Source organism: Ambystoma mexicanum, chromosome 12, assembly GCF_040938575.1.
Source record: "Ambystoma mexicanum isolate Mex_15411 chromosome 12, UKY_AmexF1_1, whole genome shotgun sequence".
Lineage (NCBI taxonomy): Eukaryota > Metazoa > Chordata > Amphibia > Caudata > Ambystomatidae > Ambystoma > Ambystoma mexicanum.
In genome coordinates, this window is record NC_090936.1 from 644,028,875 (window position 1) to 644,044,953 (window position 16,079).

At 44.4% G+C, this 16,079-nt stretch overlaps 1 protein-coding gene across 4 annotated transcripts in view; it reads left to right on the forward strand.

Moving 5' to 3' along the window:
* The window catches only part of KMT2E (lysine methyltransferase 2E (inactive)), a 3,564,841-nt gene that overhangs the window by 2,043,056 nt on the left and 1,505,706 nt on the right, over window positions 1-16,079 (forward strand). For all 4 annotated transcript variants that reach the window (XM_069629119.1, XM_069629120.1, XM_069629118.1 and 1 more), the window contains one exon: window positions 2,473-2,734. In XM_069629119.1, the coding sequence (XP_069485220.1) occupies window positions 2,473-2,734 (262 nt within the window). The remainder of the gene's footprint in view (window positions 1-2,472; window positions 2,735-16,079) is intronic.

A 16,079-nucleotide genomic window follows, 5' to 3' on the forward strand; every position in this document is an offset into this window, starting at 1 on the left:
CGCAGAGTGAGGGAGTTGCAGGCACTATCCGCCAAGCCACCTTTCAAGGTGTTCCATAAGGACAGGGTTGTCCTTAGGGTTCGTCCTTCTTTTCTTCCGAAGGTTGTGTCAGAATTTCACTTGAGCCAGAAGGTAATTCTTCCGGCGTTCTATCCTCCTCCGCATCCTGGTAAGGAAAAGGAGAGGCTCCATTGGTTGGATCCTAGGAGAGCTTTAAGTTTCTACATATCACGCATGTCCCGGGTCAGAGTGGACGATCAGCTCTTTCTAGGACACGCTGGAAGGCGTTTTGGTCAAGCGGTTACTAAACAGACCTTGTCCAGATGGATTATCTTGAAATCTCTGAATGTTACCGTTTGGCGGGTAAGGACCCTCCGGTAGGCTTACGGGCACATTCTAATAGGGGTGTGGCTGCCTCGACTGCTTTGCAAAGGGGTGTTCCCATTCACAACATTTGTGAAGCAGCCACATAGGCCTCTGTCCATACTTTTGTAAAACACTACTCCCTGGATTCTATCCATGGACAAGATTTGGCCCTTGGCAAGGCGGTCCTCTATTCTATAATTTGATTGGGCATTCTAAAATTCTAAATTCTTTTCCCACCTCCATATGTTGGTACTGCTTTGGGAGTCTGTCATAGATGTGGAATACGTCTCCTCGAAGAACAAGTTAATTTCTTACCTGGTAACGTTCTTTCGATGGGATGTTCCGACGACGTATTCCACATCGAACCCTCCCAGCCTGCCCCTCTACAGAATTTCTTATGCGATTGCAGCTTACGTTTCTGCAAGGCTTTCTGTAGTCATTCTGGCAGAAGATTGGTGCCACGCGTTCTGGGAAAAAAAATACAACTGAGGCTACGGGCATTGTGCGTCCTACTTATATCTGGTGACGTCGGCTCGACCGACGCCCTTGAGGGACAGTGTATTGACGTCATCGACACAGTACACCGCCGCCAAATCTTTTTTTCGAAGCAGCACAGCTGTGGTGATTACTGTCATAGATGTGGAATACGTTGTCGGAACATCCGATCGAAAGAACGTTACCAGGTAAGAAAGTAACTTGTTCTTCTCATGTGTGCACCATTTGAACCACTCCATTCAGGTCCTTTAAGGCTAATAACATTCAAAACCATCTTGTTAGTAGCGTTAACATCAGCCCATAGGGTGAGTGAGTTGCAGGCACTATCTTCTAAACCACTGTTTATGTTTTTTTATAAGGACAAGGTCGTCCTTAAGGTCATACCTTCCTTCCTACCTAAGATTATATCAGATTTTCATCTGCGACAAAAGTTAGTATGACCTCCATTTTACCCACCACGTCATCCTGGTAAGGAAGAGGAAAGGTTACACAGACTTGACCCAAGAAGGGCTCTGAGCTTCTACATCTCAAGAATACCAAAGTTTTGGGAAAGCAGTTCTTCATTCGGTTCATTACAACCCTTGATTGCAAAATGTGTACTGCCTCCGCCAAAACAAATACTGCTTTGGGAGTCTATCTCTAGATGATCAATACGTGGGAGGAAACAATCCATTCGAAGAACAAGTTACTTACCCCTGGTAACTTTCTTTCCATTGGATGTTCCTTCCACGTATTCCTCATCGCCCCTCCCAGCCTACCCAGCGGTAGAATTTCTGTGATTTACAATTTACGCTCCTTCAGAGTCTGGCATGGTCTAAACCTCATTAATGCTGGTAGCTCTACTGTAAGAAAAAACAGAACTGTAGCCAACGGGCCCTGCACGTTCCATCTATACCTTCAATGACGTCATCTTCGAGACGACCACACCGACGCACAGCACCCTCTGCCGAAATGTTTTTTCCCGAACCAGCTGAAGCTGGATATAGGAGATATCGTAGATGAGAAATACGTGGGAGGAACATCCAGTCGAAAGAACGTTACCAGGGGTAAGTTACTTGTTCATCTATCTAGACTTGCCTAATACCCAGAGGTCAGGACTGCAGAGAATCCAGAATGCTGCAGCCAGGATCTTGCTAAATCTCAGGAAATATGACCATATATTCCCTGACCTACATTAGTTGTCAATAAAAAGACTAATTTTTAAAAGTTTATGCCTTGTTTTTAAAACCCTGAATCTTCCAAATGGCTCCCCCCTTAAAATGTACACCCCCAATCGATCACTTACATCAAGTGACAAATGATTACTAAAGCTCCCATCTTCTCATAAAGAAACCCAAGGCGGACAATCTTTTACGGTACAAGCGGCCAATCTTTTGAACTTGCTCCATTCTTCATTACATAGAGAGAAAATCTTAATGCCTTCCATAAACGCCTGAAAGGTTTTCTGTTTGATCTCCTTTAACCTACAACATATTAATAGAATGGATCTACATTTCACTTTTACATAGCATCAAGATACCTTTGTGTGACAGTTCCACTTAACAAACCCCATGCCATAACAGTCCATAAAATACCATAATATGTACAATTGTTTTCTTTTTTTATTTACAGCAAATACAAGGTGGATTGTGCTTGCCTTAGAGAAAATCCTGATTGCCCTGTTATTAAACGTACTTCTGAAACTGTATACAATATTAATGGTGGATATGAGACGAGAAGAAAAAAGGGTAAAAAAGAAAAGAGCACTTCAAAAGATACCGAATTGCAAAATCAGAACATTTTGTTGCATCCTGAAGGAACTGGCCAAATGAAACATCCCGACAATAAACATAGGAAGCTCTCTCCACTGAGGTTATCCATATCAAATAACCAGGTAATTGTATCAAAAGAAAAATATGTTCCTAATACATAGATGATTTAAGCATAACTTCTTTATTTAATGACCTAATTATCCACTGATATATTAAATTTGACACCCTTTTTTTTGCATTGATTTGATCAGCCAGTGATCTTTATATATTTAATGCAATAATTATATTACCAATTAGCAAGCACAGTTGTAATTGAAGTATTCACTTTTGGTAGCGTGCATCTTTTGCTGATGCAAATCTTGATGGACTTTTATGTAACTTTTAGGTGCGACAAAAAATAAGTGATAGTGGGTTTTTCAGATTTATTACCAAGATGTGAAACCAGGGCTCATGTCTTCTGCTTTCCCATCCAAAAATTAAATCTTCAAAAAAATGATTTATCTTCGCGTCCAAAGAGATTAGGCAAATGACTGCAGAGAGAGTTTTGCCCCAAATGATTGTTGGAGCAGGTGACCACACTAGAGTCCTGCCCTTTCCCCTGGATGAAGACCATATTTAAGAAATCAACCACAATATTAATACTTGCACTCATCCCTTCCTTGCAATGGCAAGTTGCTGCTCTCTAGTACCAACCTGCTCTCAAGCACAGACTCTCGACCAAAGCCTTCCTGGCCCTCCTGCCCACTCCTGAGTATTTGGGCTTTGCTCCAGCTATACTGCTTTATTTGCTCCTTTGTGGATCCACTCAGCCAAGTATATCCAATCAACAATGGTGCTTTAATCGCTCCGATGTTCATTCTCCATAAGATGACGCATTCACTTGAAGGTTTTGACCATGAGATCACTTGGGTTCAGTGAGGCGTATCTCTGCTTCGCTTAGGATATGTCTTAGCTGCTAAACTACCACAATTATATTATTGGAGGTGAGTGCGCCCGGATTGTTGTGGCAGTTCAGTAGTGCTTGTTTGACAATATTTAGCAGCACTCTGATTCATTTTTAGTTTTTGATAAGGCGCTACGTGCCCGAAGGCCTCGGAGCGCAGCAAGTAGGAATAGCAGCAAGGCGACAGAAACAAAGGGATCGAGCCAGAAGAGACGGGCTGGTAGTTAGCAGAGGTTTGAAATGCAGCGTTGCGCAAGGATTAGGAAGCAGCCGTAAAAGAAAAACTAGGTAATGACCATCTTGTCAAGTGTAAACCACGTGAGTCTAAGCCTAAGTGGTCATGAAGGAGGCCATCGATGTAGTACGTTACAGTGCCTTCCTCAGCTTCTGATTACAAGCAAATAAGTGCTGGTGTTGCTAAGCACTATTGCTGGAGCTTTACCGTTGACACCAATTGAAACTGAGCACTGATTACACTGACCTTTGCTGATCCAAAGACAGCCCAGACTGAGACCTAGAGACTGAGTAACAGTGAGAGAAACCTAGGGGTTAGTGTAGGCAGAATATACGATTATAGGGCATTTAAAAGAAACAATGGTGAGCAATTGCTGCTTGTTTTAGGAGCATAGTCTTTGACTTAGCACTGTCAGCTGGTGGTCCTGTAGAGTCCCTCAGTTTTTATGGTTTTCAGTTGCTCAACACTTCTTTCTTGATTTGGTGGTCGTGGTGCTCTGTCATTGCACTTGTCAGGTTTCTCTTCTTTTTGCAGGTTTTACCACCTTGCGTTTGCAGGGACCCTGGGTCATGAGCCAATCCTTCAGGCTTTGATAATGATGGTTCACTCTTCTCTGGGCCAAGGAAGGCCCCTGCTTCCAATATCAGACTCAGCCACAGTCTCTGTCAGTGCTGTAGCGGTAGCTGCCCTACAAGTCAGTTGCCCTGTGTCATTGGCACTTCTTCTTTTTCCAGACCTCCCTCGCTCTGTGCCCATCTCCTCCACTGGTTCCTTTCTTCTCTTTCCTCATTAACACACTAAACCATTAGTGCCTTGTCACCTCACTGCTGGCTTTCTTCTTCACCATCTGTCATAGCGCCTTGCTTTATCTCTTGTATGTCCGCCCTCCTCCTCTTCAAACAACTGTTCACCAACACCTCTGTCAATAAGATTCTTTTCACCTCCTTCACATTCCTTCTTGTCTTGAACTCACTCTCCTCCTCCTTACGTTCTATAACCACTGTGTTTTCTCCATCCTTCTCCGCTCTTGCTTTCTTTTTCTTTTTGTTCAACTTTTGTTTTTATTAAAATCTCAATGGGCACATAATATACAGCACAGTGCAAGAACAAAGCATCAGTTAATATCAAAATTTCATTTTGTAAGATCAACAAACTTCAAAGCTTCAACTGACCAAGAAATGGGGAGAGAAAGAAGAAGAGAATAGAGAAGACTACGAACAATAATAATAAAATAAATAAATAAATAAAGGAATAAATCACATGACTAGGTACAATGACATAGTTGGAAGGAACATTACCCATGCGCGCACACATCCTCCGCAATTTTACAACAGTGCCAAGTGCTTCAAGATCAGAGGCCGAAAAAACATCAGTTCTCTATCGGCCACGTGTTCCAGAAAGGGGCTCCATATTTGTGAGAACTTTTGCATGGTCCTGCCAAAAGTGCTGGCATTTTTTCTCCATCCCCATTAACTCCCACACTTTCACCCTCCAATATGAGATGCATGGACCCTCCACCGTTTTCCAGAACCGAGCCCTGGTAATATGTGTTGCTATTAACAATTGGGAAATCAAAAGTCTGCTCTGGGGCCCATCATGGGCAACGAGCCATCATCAGGGACATCACCCAATAAGAAGACTAGCAGCTCCATGGGGAGCAGGGCACCCATGATCTCCTTGATCCTGGATCGAACCTCCTGCCAATAGGCCTGTATGATGGGGAAGTGCCACCACATGTCAGCTAGGTCTCCTAAGTGCCCACATCCATGCCAGCACGTGTCGGAATAAGTAGGGTGAATGGCGTGGAGGCACTGCAGGGTCAGGTACCAGTGGAAGCACAATTTACGAGCCCCTTCCTTAACCCACTTGTTCTTTCTTAAGGCTTACCCTCCTCTTCCTGGCTCTTCTGCTGCACCATCTGATCTTTCCCAACCTCTGATGTTTGTTTTTGCTCTCTCCCTATGTTCCCCTTCCTCCTTCTGATCTACCGCCTCCTGATCTCTCTTGCCTTTGCTGCACTCTCCTCCTTCTTTCCCACCTTTCCTCTTTGTTTCAGTGTTAGGCAGAATCCTGTGCAGTGCCCTTAGGGACCACTACATACAATTAAGACTACAGGTGGTGGTACAAGTTTTACCTTTGGTACAAGCCTGTACTACTATGTCATAGTGGTAGCAGTGGCGGAGCAGTCAGGCTTATCTCAAGAGTATATGAGCAGTAGCAGATATTATACAAAGGGACCACAATTACTGTGACTCATGCAAACACTGACTCAAGGTTTCAGGTAGAAAAATATAAGTACATTTATTTTTAAACTATTTGTTATAAACACAACACTTCTATTTAACTTCAATAAAAACCACACGTTAAAATATACTACAACTTTGTAGTATATTTGGTTGGCTTCGGCCTCGTGTGGGTGCCGTTAGCTCCTGCCCCTCACCTGCTGGTTGTTGCTGTCCATGGTTCCGCTCTGGCCAGCGTGTGCCTCTCGCTTGTGGGTGTGACTCCCCCATGCCCACTGGCACACCGTGCATCGGTGTCATGAGTCCTTGGATCGCCTGCTTCCGGTTTGGGTCACCGAAGAGTAGGTTGGGGCTCCTCTTTTAGCTGGGCTGCATCCGGGTACACCCCATCGCAACCGTGTACATTCATTCTGGGCCTGATGTTCCCCGGCCTTTCGCGCCCAAGGCCGCCTCCTCCTCTGCCGCCTCTGAGCCGTTGCAGTCCTGGGCTCCAGTGTACAATCTCCTTCCGTGCTCTCCAGGCACCACCAGACTTCAAATTTTCCCCAGGAAGGGGTGTGGGTGTCCTATTGCACGGCACCGCTTCTGAAGTATCAACGCAGTCGGGAAACCTTTGGATATTCGCCCAATCTTTCAAGGTGTTTAGGAGCTCACAGTCTCACAGCCATTTTGGCTGGGCTCACTAGCGCCCCCATTCCACTATTACTATACTTGATGTGACATTTATTTCTCTCCCTTTGGGTAGCTGGTAGTTTGTTTTTCTTTGGTTATTGGGGTTGAAAGCGTGGGGGAGGGAACGGCATGTTATTGGGAAGGTGGGGGGTTGCTGGGGTGGGAAGTAAGGGTGCAGGTATGGAGATTAAGATTCCGCTCTACCACTTTACTGATGATTTTGAATGGCTTATGAATCGAGATGCGTGCACTGAACCTTGCCTCCAAGTGATTTTGGATTTTGACTTAAATTCAATTTTAAAAAGTAATTTAAAAAAACGTGCTGTTCCTGGGCTCATGCCTCAACACTCTTGCGTGTGTCACTACACCTTCAGAAGGGAGGGTGAATACCACCCTGAAAAAGGTTCAGCAGCTGTAATGCCTACCAATTGCATCAAGTCCCTCTTGGGAATGATGTCCTCATGCATCCCATTGATCCCACACTGCAGACTCCAAATGAGACCACTTCAGGAGTTCTTGGATGACCATTGGCAGTAAATATCGGAATCTTGGGAGGACAAACTTCTCCTCACGCCCTCCTTTTGATAAGGCCTCCCCTGGTGGGGTTGGCGTCTCAACCTAACTCACAGAGCCTTCTCTCACCTTCCTGCACACCAGCTAACAGTTATGACGTATGCCTCCCTAGAAGGGTGGAGAGCACACACAGGAGAATTCCATGCTATGTCCTGGAGCTGAGAGCAGTGTTCTGGGCCCTGAAGTTCTTCAAGCCACAATTGCAGAACGGGGTGATTTTGCGTCTTCACGGATAACACAACCATGTTCTATAATCGCAAGCAAAGGGTGTACTGAGAGACCCCCGGCCGGCACATACAGTCAGGGGTTTGCTCTGCAGTACTTTAAGACGAGATAGCTGCACCTCGAGATGGATGGGGGTGCAGGGTCTCTTACTCCAACACCAATCAATAAGGACAACTCAATGGTTTGGCAAAAGGGGAGTCCGTTTAATGACAAGTACAAAAAACGGGGAAACATGGATATCGACAGCAGTGCGACAGCCCGTCTCGCTTCAACTCCCTCGAACTTCATACAAAACATGACTTTAATACTCAAATCGCATCATAATATGACGTGTAACACTCAAAAGTTAACATGCAATTCTATTGGTTGGGAAAAGGTAACTTTAATATAGGTGCTATATCTATATATGGTAACGGAGTGATGGGATTGGGTAAATACTGTCAGGTGGGCATCTAAACCCTTCCTTCATAAATGACTACTTTAAACGTCACTAAAAGTACGACGTCTCATTGGTTTTACTAACTATAGGACTCTAGATTATTTGGTCCACTGTGATTGGGTTTGCATCAACCCCATGCATAACTCTCCACTTTGCCGAGCAGCACGCACAATGGTCAATCAGGTGCAGGACGTCCCTTAGCTCACCCTGCCTTCCTTCAATCATTCATCACTTTATGGGCTATGTGTCAATTGGTTCACTGTGGTTGGCCCCGAAACTGCATCTTCTGTCTGGAAATGTTTTGATATCTCTGTCTGGGCTGGTGCCAGGTGTAGGTGTGAAACCGTGCCTCCTTTCGCTTGGCAGGTCACGTGCTGGTACACCATGGATTTGCCTCGTTTCCCTCCATTTGTGCATTTGATTCTCGTTTCACCCTGCCACCTGCATTCGCTTTCTTATCTCGATTCTTCAGAGGTAGGATATTCTGTTCTTAACTTCAATTAAAAGTAGCTACTGTCTACAGCTTCTATCTATGTGACCTTGGCTTCCCTGGTACGAGCTGCCTCTGCCGAGTTTCGATTTAGCCTTTTTCCTCTTGATGCTAGAATATGAAACTTCTTGCGTTTGGCCTGTAATAACCTGAGTTGGTTCTGCTCTTTATGCAAAGTGGACCCGCACTTATAATATTGTGCTTCGTTTTGAGGTAGATTATGTACAGTGGTGCTTGCCACTCTATTCTCCTACTTAGCATAGCAAGCCACACTGTTTTCTTTAGCTTCTTGCGGTTCCAAGCATATCTACAGGCGTTAGCTGGTTGAATATCTTCATCATGCTTTCATCTTGAGCTCTCTCGTATTTCAACAATGTTCTCTTCTTTTAGTTTCATGATGTCTTTATTCCTGGCATTTCGTCTCTTTGTGTCATCCTTGGGCCGTCATGTCTTCTATCTGTGCGTTAGTCCGGGCCCTTGTGACGTCACTATTGGCCCTCCATTAAGGATATTCTGGTTTCTTTATGTACAGTACTTAAACCATCTTCATTTCATTTCATTTGCTGCTAGGGTTTTCTCAATGGGTACCTTACTGCCCATGTTTGTCTGGTTATTGGTACTTCAATAGATATTGTTCTTCTGATAGGTACTGGGCATAGCCCTACTGCGGCTCTCTGCTGGTTTAATTGCTCATCTAACGTCACATATTTCGGTGTGAATGTTCCTGGTACTTCAAAATGGGCGACTGGAGTGCAGGCTATATTTGGGACCTCCTCTACACTCCCCCCCTATGGTCGATTTATCAACCACTTCTATTTTCTCCTTTGGATTCATTTTACTTGGTTCTTCTGTATTTATTTTCATATCCTCTTCTGGGCTCATTCCCTCTTCATCTTCTGGTTCTGCACATGATGGCTTGAAGACGTATCTTTTTGGTGTCCATACCTTTATCATTCCTAATTACATCCATTTCAAGTTCATTCACCCCACCATCAGATCTTCTAGGGACTGGAATGACTATATAAGGTCTGGGTGCTTTCGTGGGCTTTATGCGTATATCATTAGGTGGGTGCACTGAAATTGGAACTCTTTGTCACCAATATAGAATGCAGTTCTGATTGTTAATGACAGTAAAATAATGATGAATACACTGCGTACGTACATAATGGTTCGATACGTGAGGCAACAGCATTTCCTTCCAGAGAAGCCAGAATGCCTCTCTTCTTGTGGGAGGACCGGGTTGCTGCTCTGTGCCCCCGTCTTGATCATTCACCAATTGTTGATGTTAGTATTTCCTTATTCAATGTTGCCCTTCAAGTTCTGAGTTCAGGAGTGTCAGGTGCTCAAAAGGTATTCCCCTTCCCCTTCTTGCATGTGACAATTGTCTTTTATTACAGGATACAGTTCTTTTGCTAGACTATGGAAAATAAATCAATTTAAGTAATACTTTGGTGTGTCTTTTTACTGTGCATGTTCAAAGTAGGTGAGTTCCCAATCCATCCCCCGAATCTGCTTCAGTCCTGAAGACATGCTGGACACTGGTTGGTATGAAGAAATATGGAAAGCTACCAACAAATGTAACAAATGGAGTTCTTGACTCTGTTTCTTCTATCTGTCCCTCGGCGGAAGGTTTCACGATCTTCTCCTAAGGACTCGATGGAGATTGGAAGTTTTGATTTGAGCTACAATAGCATGCAAGAGCATGTTTAGCGGAGTACTCTTTACTGGATCTCCGAGAAATATAAGTATGTCAACATTGACTGGTCTTCCCACTAGCTCTGGAAAGTTCTGAATAAGGTGAAACAATACGTTGTATGCAAATCTACTGTCTTCTGGTGACAGGGACATTTGTCCTGCCTTGCTGGGTTCAGGATTTTGTTTTTTCCTTGATTTAAACAATGTCTGCACTGTCTGTTTGCCTGAAGTGCGACCAAAAACAGTATGTTGTTTAGGAGACAACTTAGGTTTTCTGTATTCGTTGGATCTTGAAGGAATGTTAACTTATCCGTTGTTCTCCCGACAATAAATGGACAGTCTTCAATTATGCAAAAGAACAGAGTGTTGATGAGCTCATCTATTTCCGCTTGTGTTGGGATCATTTGCTTTTTTCTCTCTGTACTCGGGGAGTACAATTAATTGTTCTGCAATGACAGTAAGCAGTTGCCTTATTATTTTTTAGTTTTCAGGATCTTGGCGAAAGTCTGCCTACTAATGACGGATATGATCTTAGCACTAGGTTGAAGTATGTAACTATGTCCTTTGTGATGTCTCTACCGCGGGACACCATAAATGACTTCCAAATAGTATCTCGGTGTGGAAGAAACTAGGGTACTGTATCTTATTTCAATTTATGTGTCCTTGGTCAACATTTGGCATAGTCTTTCTAATCAAGGCTTTAGCGTGTCTCAGTCCAAAGTTCAAAGTTAACAGACTATGTTGTGGCTTATAAGCAAAATGTTCTTCTTCATCCTGCAACTAGGATGCACAGTATGTCAGTTTTATGTCCTTATCCTCTTTTTAGCTTAGAGCAATGTCCAAAATGAAACCACAACCTTTTGCAAAAGTTATTTGTCTTTTACTTTGCTGGTCATGCATCCTTCTTCCTCATCATGGATCTCGTCTGCACGTGCTGTGGTTCTTCCCCATTGCTCGTCGATTCCTCTCGCTGGGGTGCAGGCAGGGGGCTTTCTCTGATGTAGGTTTAATGACGCAGAGAAAAATCCAAGCTCTCCTGCCCTCTAGCTTCACGTCAGACAGAGTGCAGTCCTCTATAATGAAGGGACCGTTGAATCTTGGTTCGTCCCACTTTTTCCTTGTATGATTTCTCACCAAGACGGCGTCACCAGGGAAGATGAGTGGAACACGTAGACCTTGAACTGAGTCTGATGCATGCTGTGTTCTGTGCTGTGCTGCACCCTTTGCGTCGTCGCTGCAGCTGGTCTGAAATTGCAGTAAGGCAAGATGTCATACAGTTCAGATAGTTTTGCATTTCAGACCCTAAAACCTCTCCTGTTGACTGGGCATCACATCTAGCTCTGTCTCAGGGTGTGAGGGGAGTTCTCATTCTTCTTCCTGTGGCTATCTTGTGTGGTGTAAGATGATGGTCGGAGCCAGGTTGGTTCCGAAGAGCATACAGTGCCAATGGAAGGCAGTACAAACATCCCCTCTTTAGAGTAAGCTTCAACGTGGCTATTCTCTCCTTCAACAAGCCGTTGAGCCTCTCGCATATCCCATTACCTTCTGGATGATACGCCGACGAGAACTTGTGCTTTATACCAAGCAGCAAGCTAATCTGCTCATAAACTGTATTAACAAAGTGGGGCCCATTATCTGATCTCTTGACTTCACACACACCCCACCTGGGAAACACTTCCCTCACTAAAAATGTTGCCGCACAGGTAGAGTCAGGGTGTGTACATGGACCTGCTTCTATCCATCTAGAGAATGGACACACCACAACAATTAAATATCTGTACCCGTTGCATACTTGAATCATGTCGACGTAATCGACATGCAATTGCTGAAAAGGCCTGGCGGTGACTCCTCTTATTACTTTTAATGTGTGCCCAGCGGTGAATTGCTGGCAGATTATGCAGTTCACCATAAAAAATGCAACATGCTCCGCTAAATTTGGTATGAACCAGTCTTCCGCGAACGTTGCTGCTAGATTCTCTTTTGTCATGTACACCGGGTAATGTAACTGCTCCAGCACTATTTTTAATAGGGCTACAGGCATTACTGGTTTACCAGTGCTGTCTTGTCGCCACAAGCTGTCAGAGGTGTTTAAAGAACACCCTTGACGTTTCCACAGGTTTTTCTCTTCCTGCGGTGCCTCCCCTTGGAGCTCCATTAATTGGGTTTGTCATAGATCGTTCTAAGCTTCGGAAGTTGCTCAAGCAACCATCATCCTTTCATTTGTGCACACCATTTCCACTTCCATAACCGTCTCACTTTTGGATGCCATACGTTTGGCTTTTGTGTCTGCTGCTTGATTCTCGCGTGAGACAAAATCTATCCCCTTGGTGTGGGCGGCGCATTTCACGACCACTATGCCCACTGGGAGCTGTAGTGCCTTAATCAGCCTGCGTGCTGCACTGGCATGCTGTCTGCTCGGAGGTAGCCCCTCCTTTTGCAGCACGCTAAGCCTGCGTGCACTGTCGAAGTCACATAGGCGGAGTCACTGTACACCGTTACTTCCTGGTCTGCGTGATTCTCAATGGCGAGTATCAACACCAGTAATTGTGCAGCCTGTGCTGAATAATGAGATGGTATTAGTGCACTAAGAAACACTTGAAACTATCCATTTGCCGTGTGCTTTATCACAGCAACGCCTGTGTATCTTTGCCCATCACTTTGCTCAATTCTCGATGACCTGTCAATAAAGACGATCTCTCCTCCTTCCAAGGCATTTTCTTTCACCCTGGGAATTTCATCATAGAATTCTTCGTAGTTCGCGCAGTCATTTATCGGCTCTCCCTCAGTGATTGGTTCTGCGATGAACGTGGCTGGATTTACTATCTACATCGGACTATTTTGATCGATGGGTTTGATATGATCACTTCATAAGCAGAAGCTCTCTGAGATGTCAATGTGCCCTTTGGTTTCTCTAGAATAGCAAATAGTGAGTGCTCGACGTACGTCATGGAGCATCCCATCACACTGGTTGTAGCCTTCTCTATGGCGGCGGCTAATCTTTATTCGTATTGGAAGTGGCCTCTCATTTCTGGGTCCAGATTCACACTATAGTATACTAGGGGTTTGTACCCCAAGGAGGTTCTTTGAGCGAGCACTGCCGCCATGACGCTGTCATTTTTGTGTGAAAACAGGTAAAATTCCTCTGCATAATTGGGAATTCCAAGAACTGGAGCTGTACAAATTGCTCACTTGAGTTCAGCAAACCCTTCCTCCATGGCTTTAGACCATTCAATCTTCTCCTTTGTCACTTGGGCCTTATTTAGGGCCTGAAGTAAAGGCTTAGTATAAGAGCTGTAATCGAAAACCCATGCTCTAACATAATTGCATAGGCCTAGAAAACTCTGCATTTGCTTTATCGTGTGTGGCTTAGTCATGTTCATTATGGCTTCAGCCCTTTCTGGGGTCACTCTCTTTCCTTCATGTGAGATCAACTGGCATATGTACAGCACTTCTTGTTGACAATATTGTAACTTTTCCTTGTCAACTTTATATCCTTTCTCAGCCAATATAGTCAATAGCCGAACAGAAACGTGCCTGCACTGTTCTTCTGTGGTGCTACAAATTAGGATGTCATCCGCATATTGTAAGACGACACTTTCGAATGTAATATTGCTCAAATCCATCTGCAGGACTCTGTTGAAAATAGATGAAGACTCACAGTACCCTTGTGGCAGCCTCGTGCTTTTCAGACGCATTTGTCTGACCGTGAATGACGTCAGATCTTGTGAGTGACGGTGCAACGGGATTGAGAAAAATGCATTTTTCAAGTCAATCACTGTGAAATATTTTGCCTCAGCGGGTATAGTACATAGAATTGTAGACGGGTTAGGGGATAAAGGGAACTCGGCCTCAACAATATCGTTAATCGGTGTAAGATCTTGAATTAGCCTCCAAGACCCCCCCGCCTTTGATTTCTTGACAGGATAAACTGATGTATTGCATGGTGACTCTGACGTCAATAAAAGATGCTCTGGTCTATCATGGCAGAAATTGTCTTAGAAATCCCTTCATCTGCCTCTCTGGACATGGGATATTGTCGGGCTCTTGGTAGGATTGCTCCTGGTTTCAATTTAATTCTTACTTCTCCCACCCCCTTCAAGAGGCCTACGTCATAGGGTCCGGTAGTCCACATTGAGACAGGCACTTTAGCTATGTCATCATCAAAATATTCGGGACGTTTCAGTGCTAGCATAATTCTCTGAGGTACCTCTCTTTTGATCATTTTTACCAGAAAGGTGAGGTTTACCTCTACCATTGTCTCTCTGATTTCTGCTTGTTCTTCAAACAAATCATCTTCGGTGACGTTAGTCACTCGATATCCTTCTTTGATGGCGATAATCGCGCACCATTGTCTGCCCTCATCATCGTAACTATCAACCAAAACCACTTTCCCTCGAACTGTGGCAGCGTGTATTATGAAGGGAAATACTTGTCCCCCCTCCTCATGCATTGGTATTCTCGGTCTGAATAAGAACTCATCAGGGGTTCTCATTACTTTATCTGCAAGGCCTGGCAATCCCGCCATAAGCACACGCATGCCATATGCAAACATTTCTGGCTCTAATGGTATGGCCCTCATGGCTATGTGTCCTGAGTATGCTCTAATTATTTCACATACATTTGAGTAGTGCATTCCTGGAGTTGAGCACACTATGCCCTCCTCCGTGAACGAAATGTTCATTTTCAACTTTTTCATTATGTCTCGACCCAAAATATTTACTGGGGTCTGACGTGAGTATAATAAGGGTACATTCATTTTGCACTCTCCTATGGAGACTGGGAGTGCATTTGTAAAGGGAACTTGACTGTGAGCTCCTGTGAAACTGAGTATCTATGGCCTCGACAGACAAGGAAAACTTTCCTTCACGTATGCACGAGCGTGTTGCACCCGTGTCTACTAGGAACAAATAATCTTTGCCCCCTATAACGACATCCACCCTAGGTTACCGATGAGGGTCCTGCATCACTAATTGGATAGAGCACATCAGGGTTCCCAGTGAGCTGTCCTAGTTTATATACAAGTTTGGCCCACTGTGCACTTGTAGATTTTCCCCATTCCCATTGTTGCTTCCCCTGGGTCTGCCCTGTGCTCATCGTGCGTGATACTTGCAATGGTGCCTGCTGGATTTGTCCTTGCGGAAAACTGCCCATGCTCTGAGATTGCACTCTGTGCTGCGCTCCTGGCGCTTGTTGTTGCACTGTGTGATTCTGTGCAATGCCCTGTTGTACAACTGTAGGTGGATTTGTCATGCCTGCTCCCATCCCTTGGCCGTTCTGCATCATGCCTTGATTTCTGCATTTGCGCGCCAAGTGCCCTGTCATTCCACACAGCCAACATACTGGTGGTTGTCGGATTATTTGCCCATTTGACATATCTGGGTTTCCATTTTGCACGTTTTTAAAGCCTCCCTGACTGCTCTGCCATCCTTTCCCCCTAAATCCTCTCCTCCGTGGGTAACATCCTACGTTATCCTGATTATTCTGTAGTGGACTAGCCACCTGCGGCACGCTTTGTTCAGCTGCGTTTGTTAGCATGGCTCCTTCAAGAGCATACTTTGATAGTTTCTTCTGCACCAGATTTGATTCCTCACCCTTTCAAGTTGCTTCCTTCTTTCGATTCTTTTCCTGTACTAGTCTACAATAATGTGCGATAGTCAGCTGTATTTCAGCTCAAGGTTTAGCCTCAACTCCTACCAATTTCTTGAGTTGTTACTGCACTGGTTCTGGCAATCCTTGGCACAATATATGGTAAAACACAGGTATGTATTTTGTCCAAGATGCATGCATTTTGAGCACCCATGCATCTTGGAAATTCTGTATATAAATTAATGGATCTTCAGAATCCTTAATTTTTCGAGTCATTATAGCTCCCATATCGGAAATATCTGGGTAAAGTACTTGTAGCGCTTTCCATACTGCTTGCTCTGCAATTGTTAAATGGCGCTCCGTCCT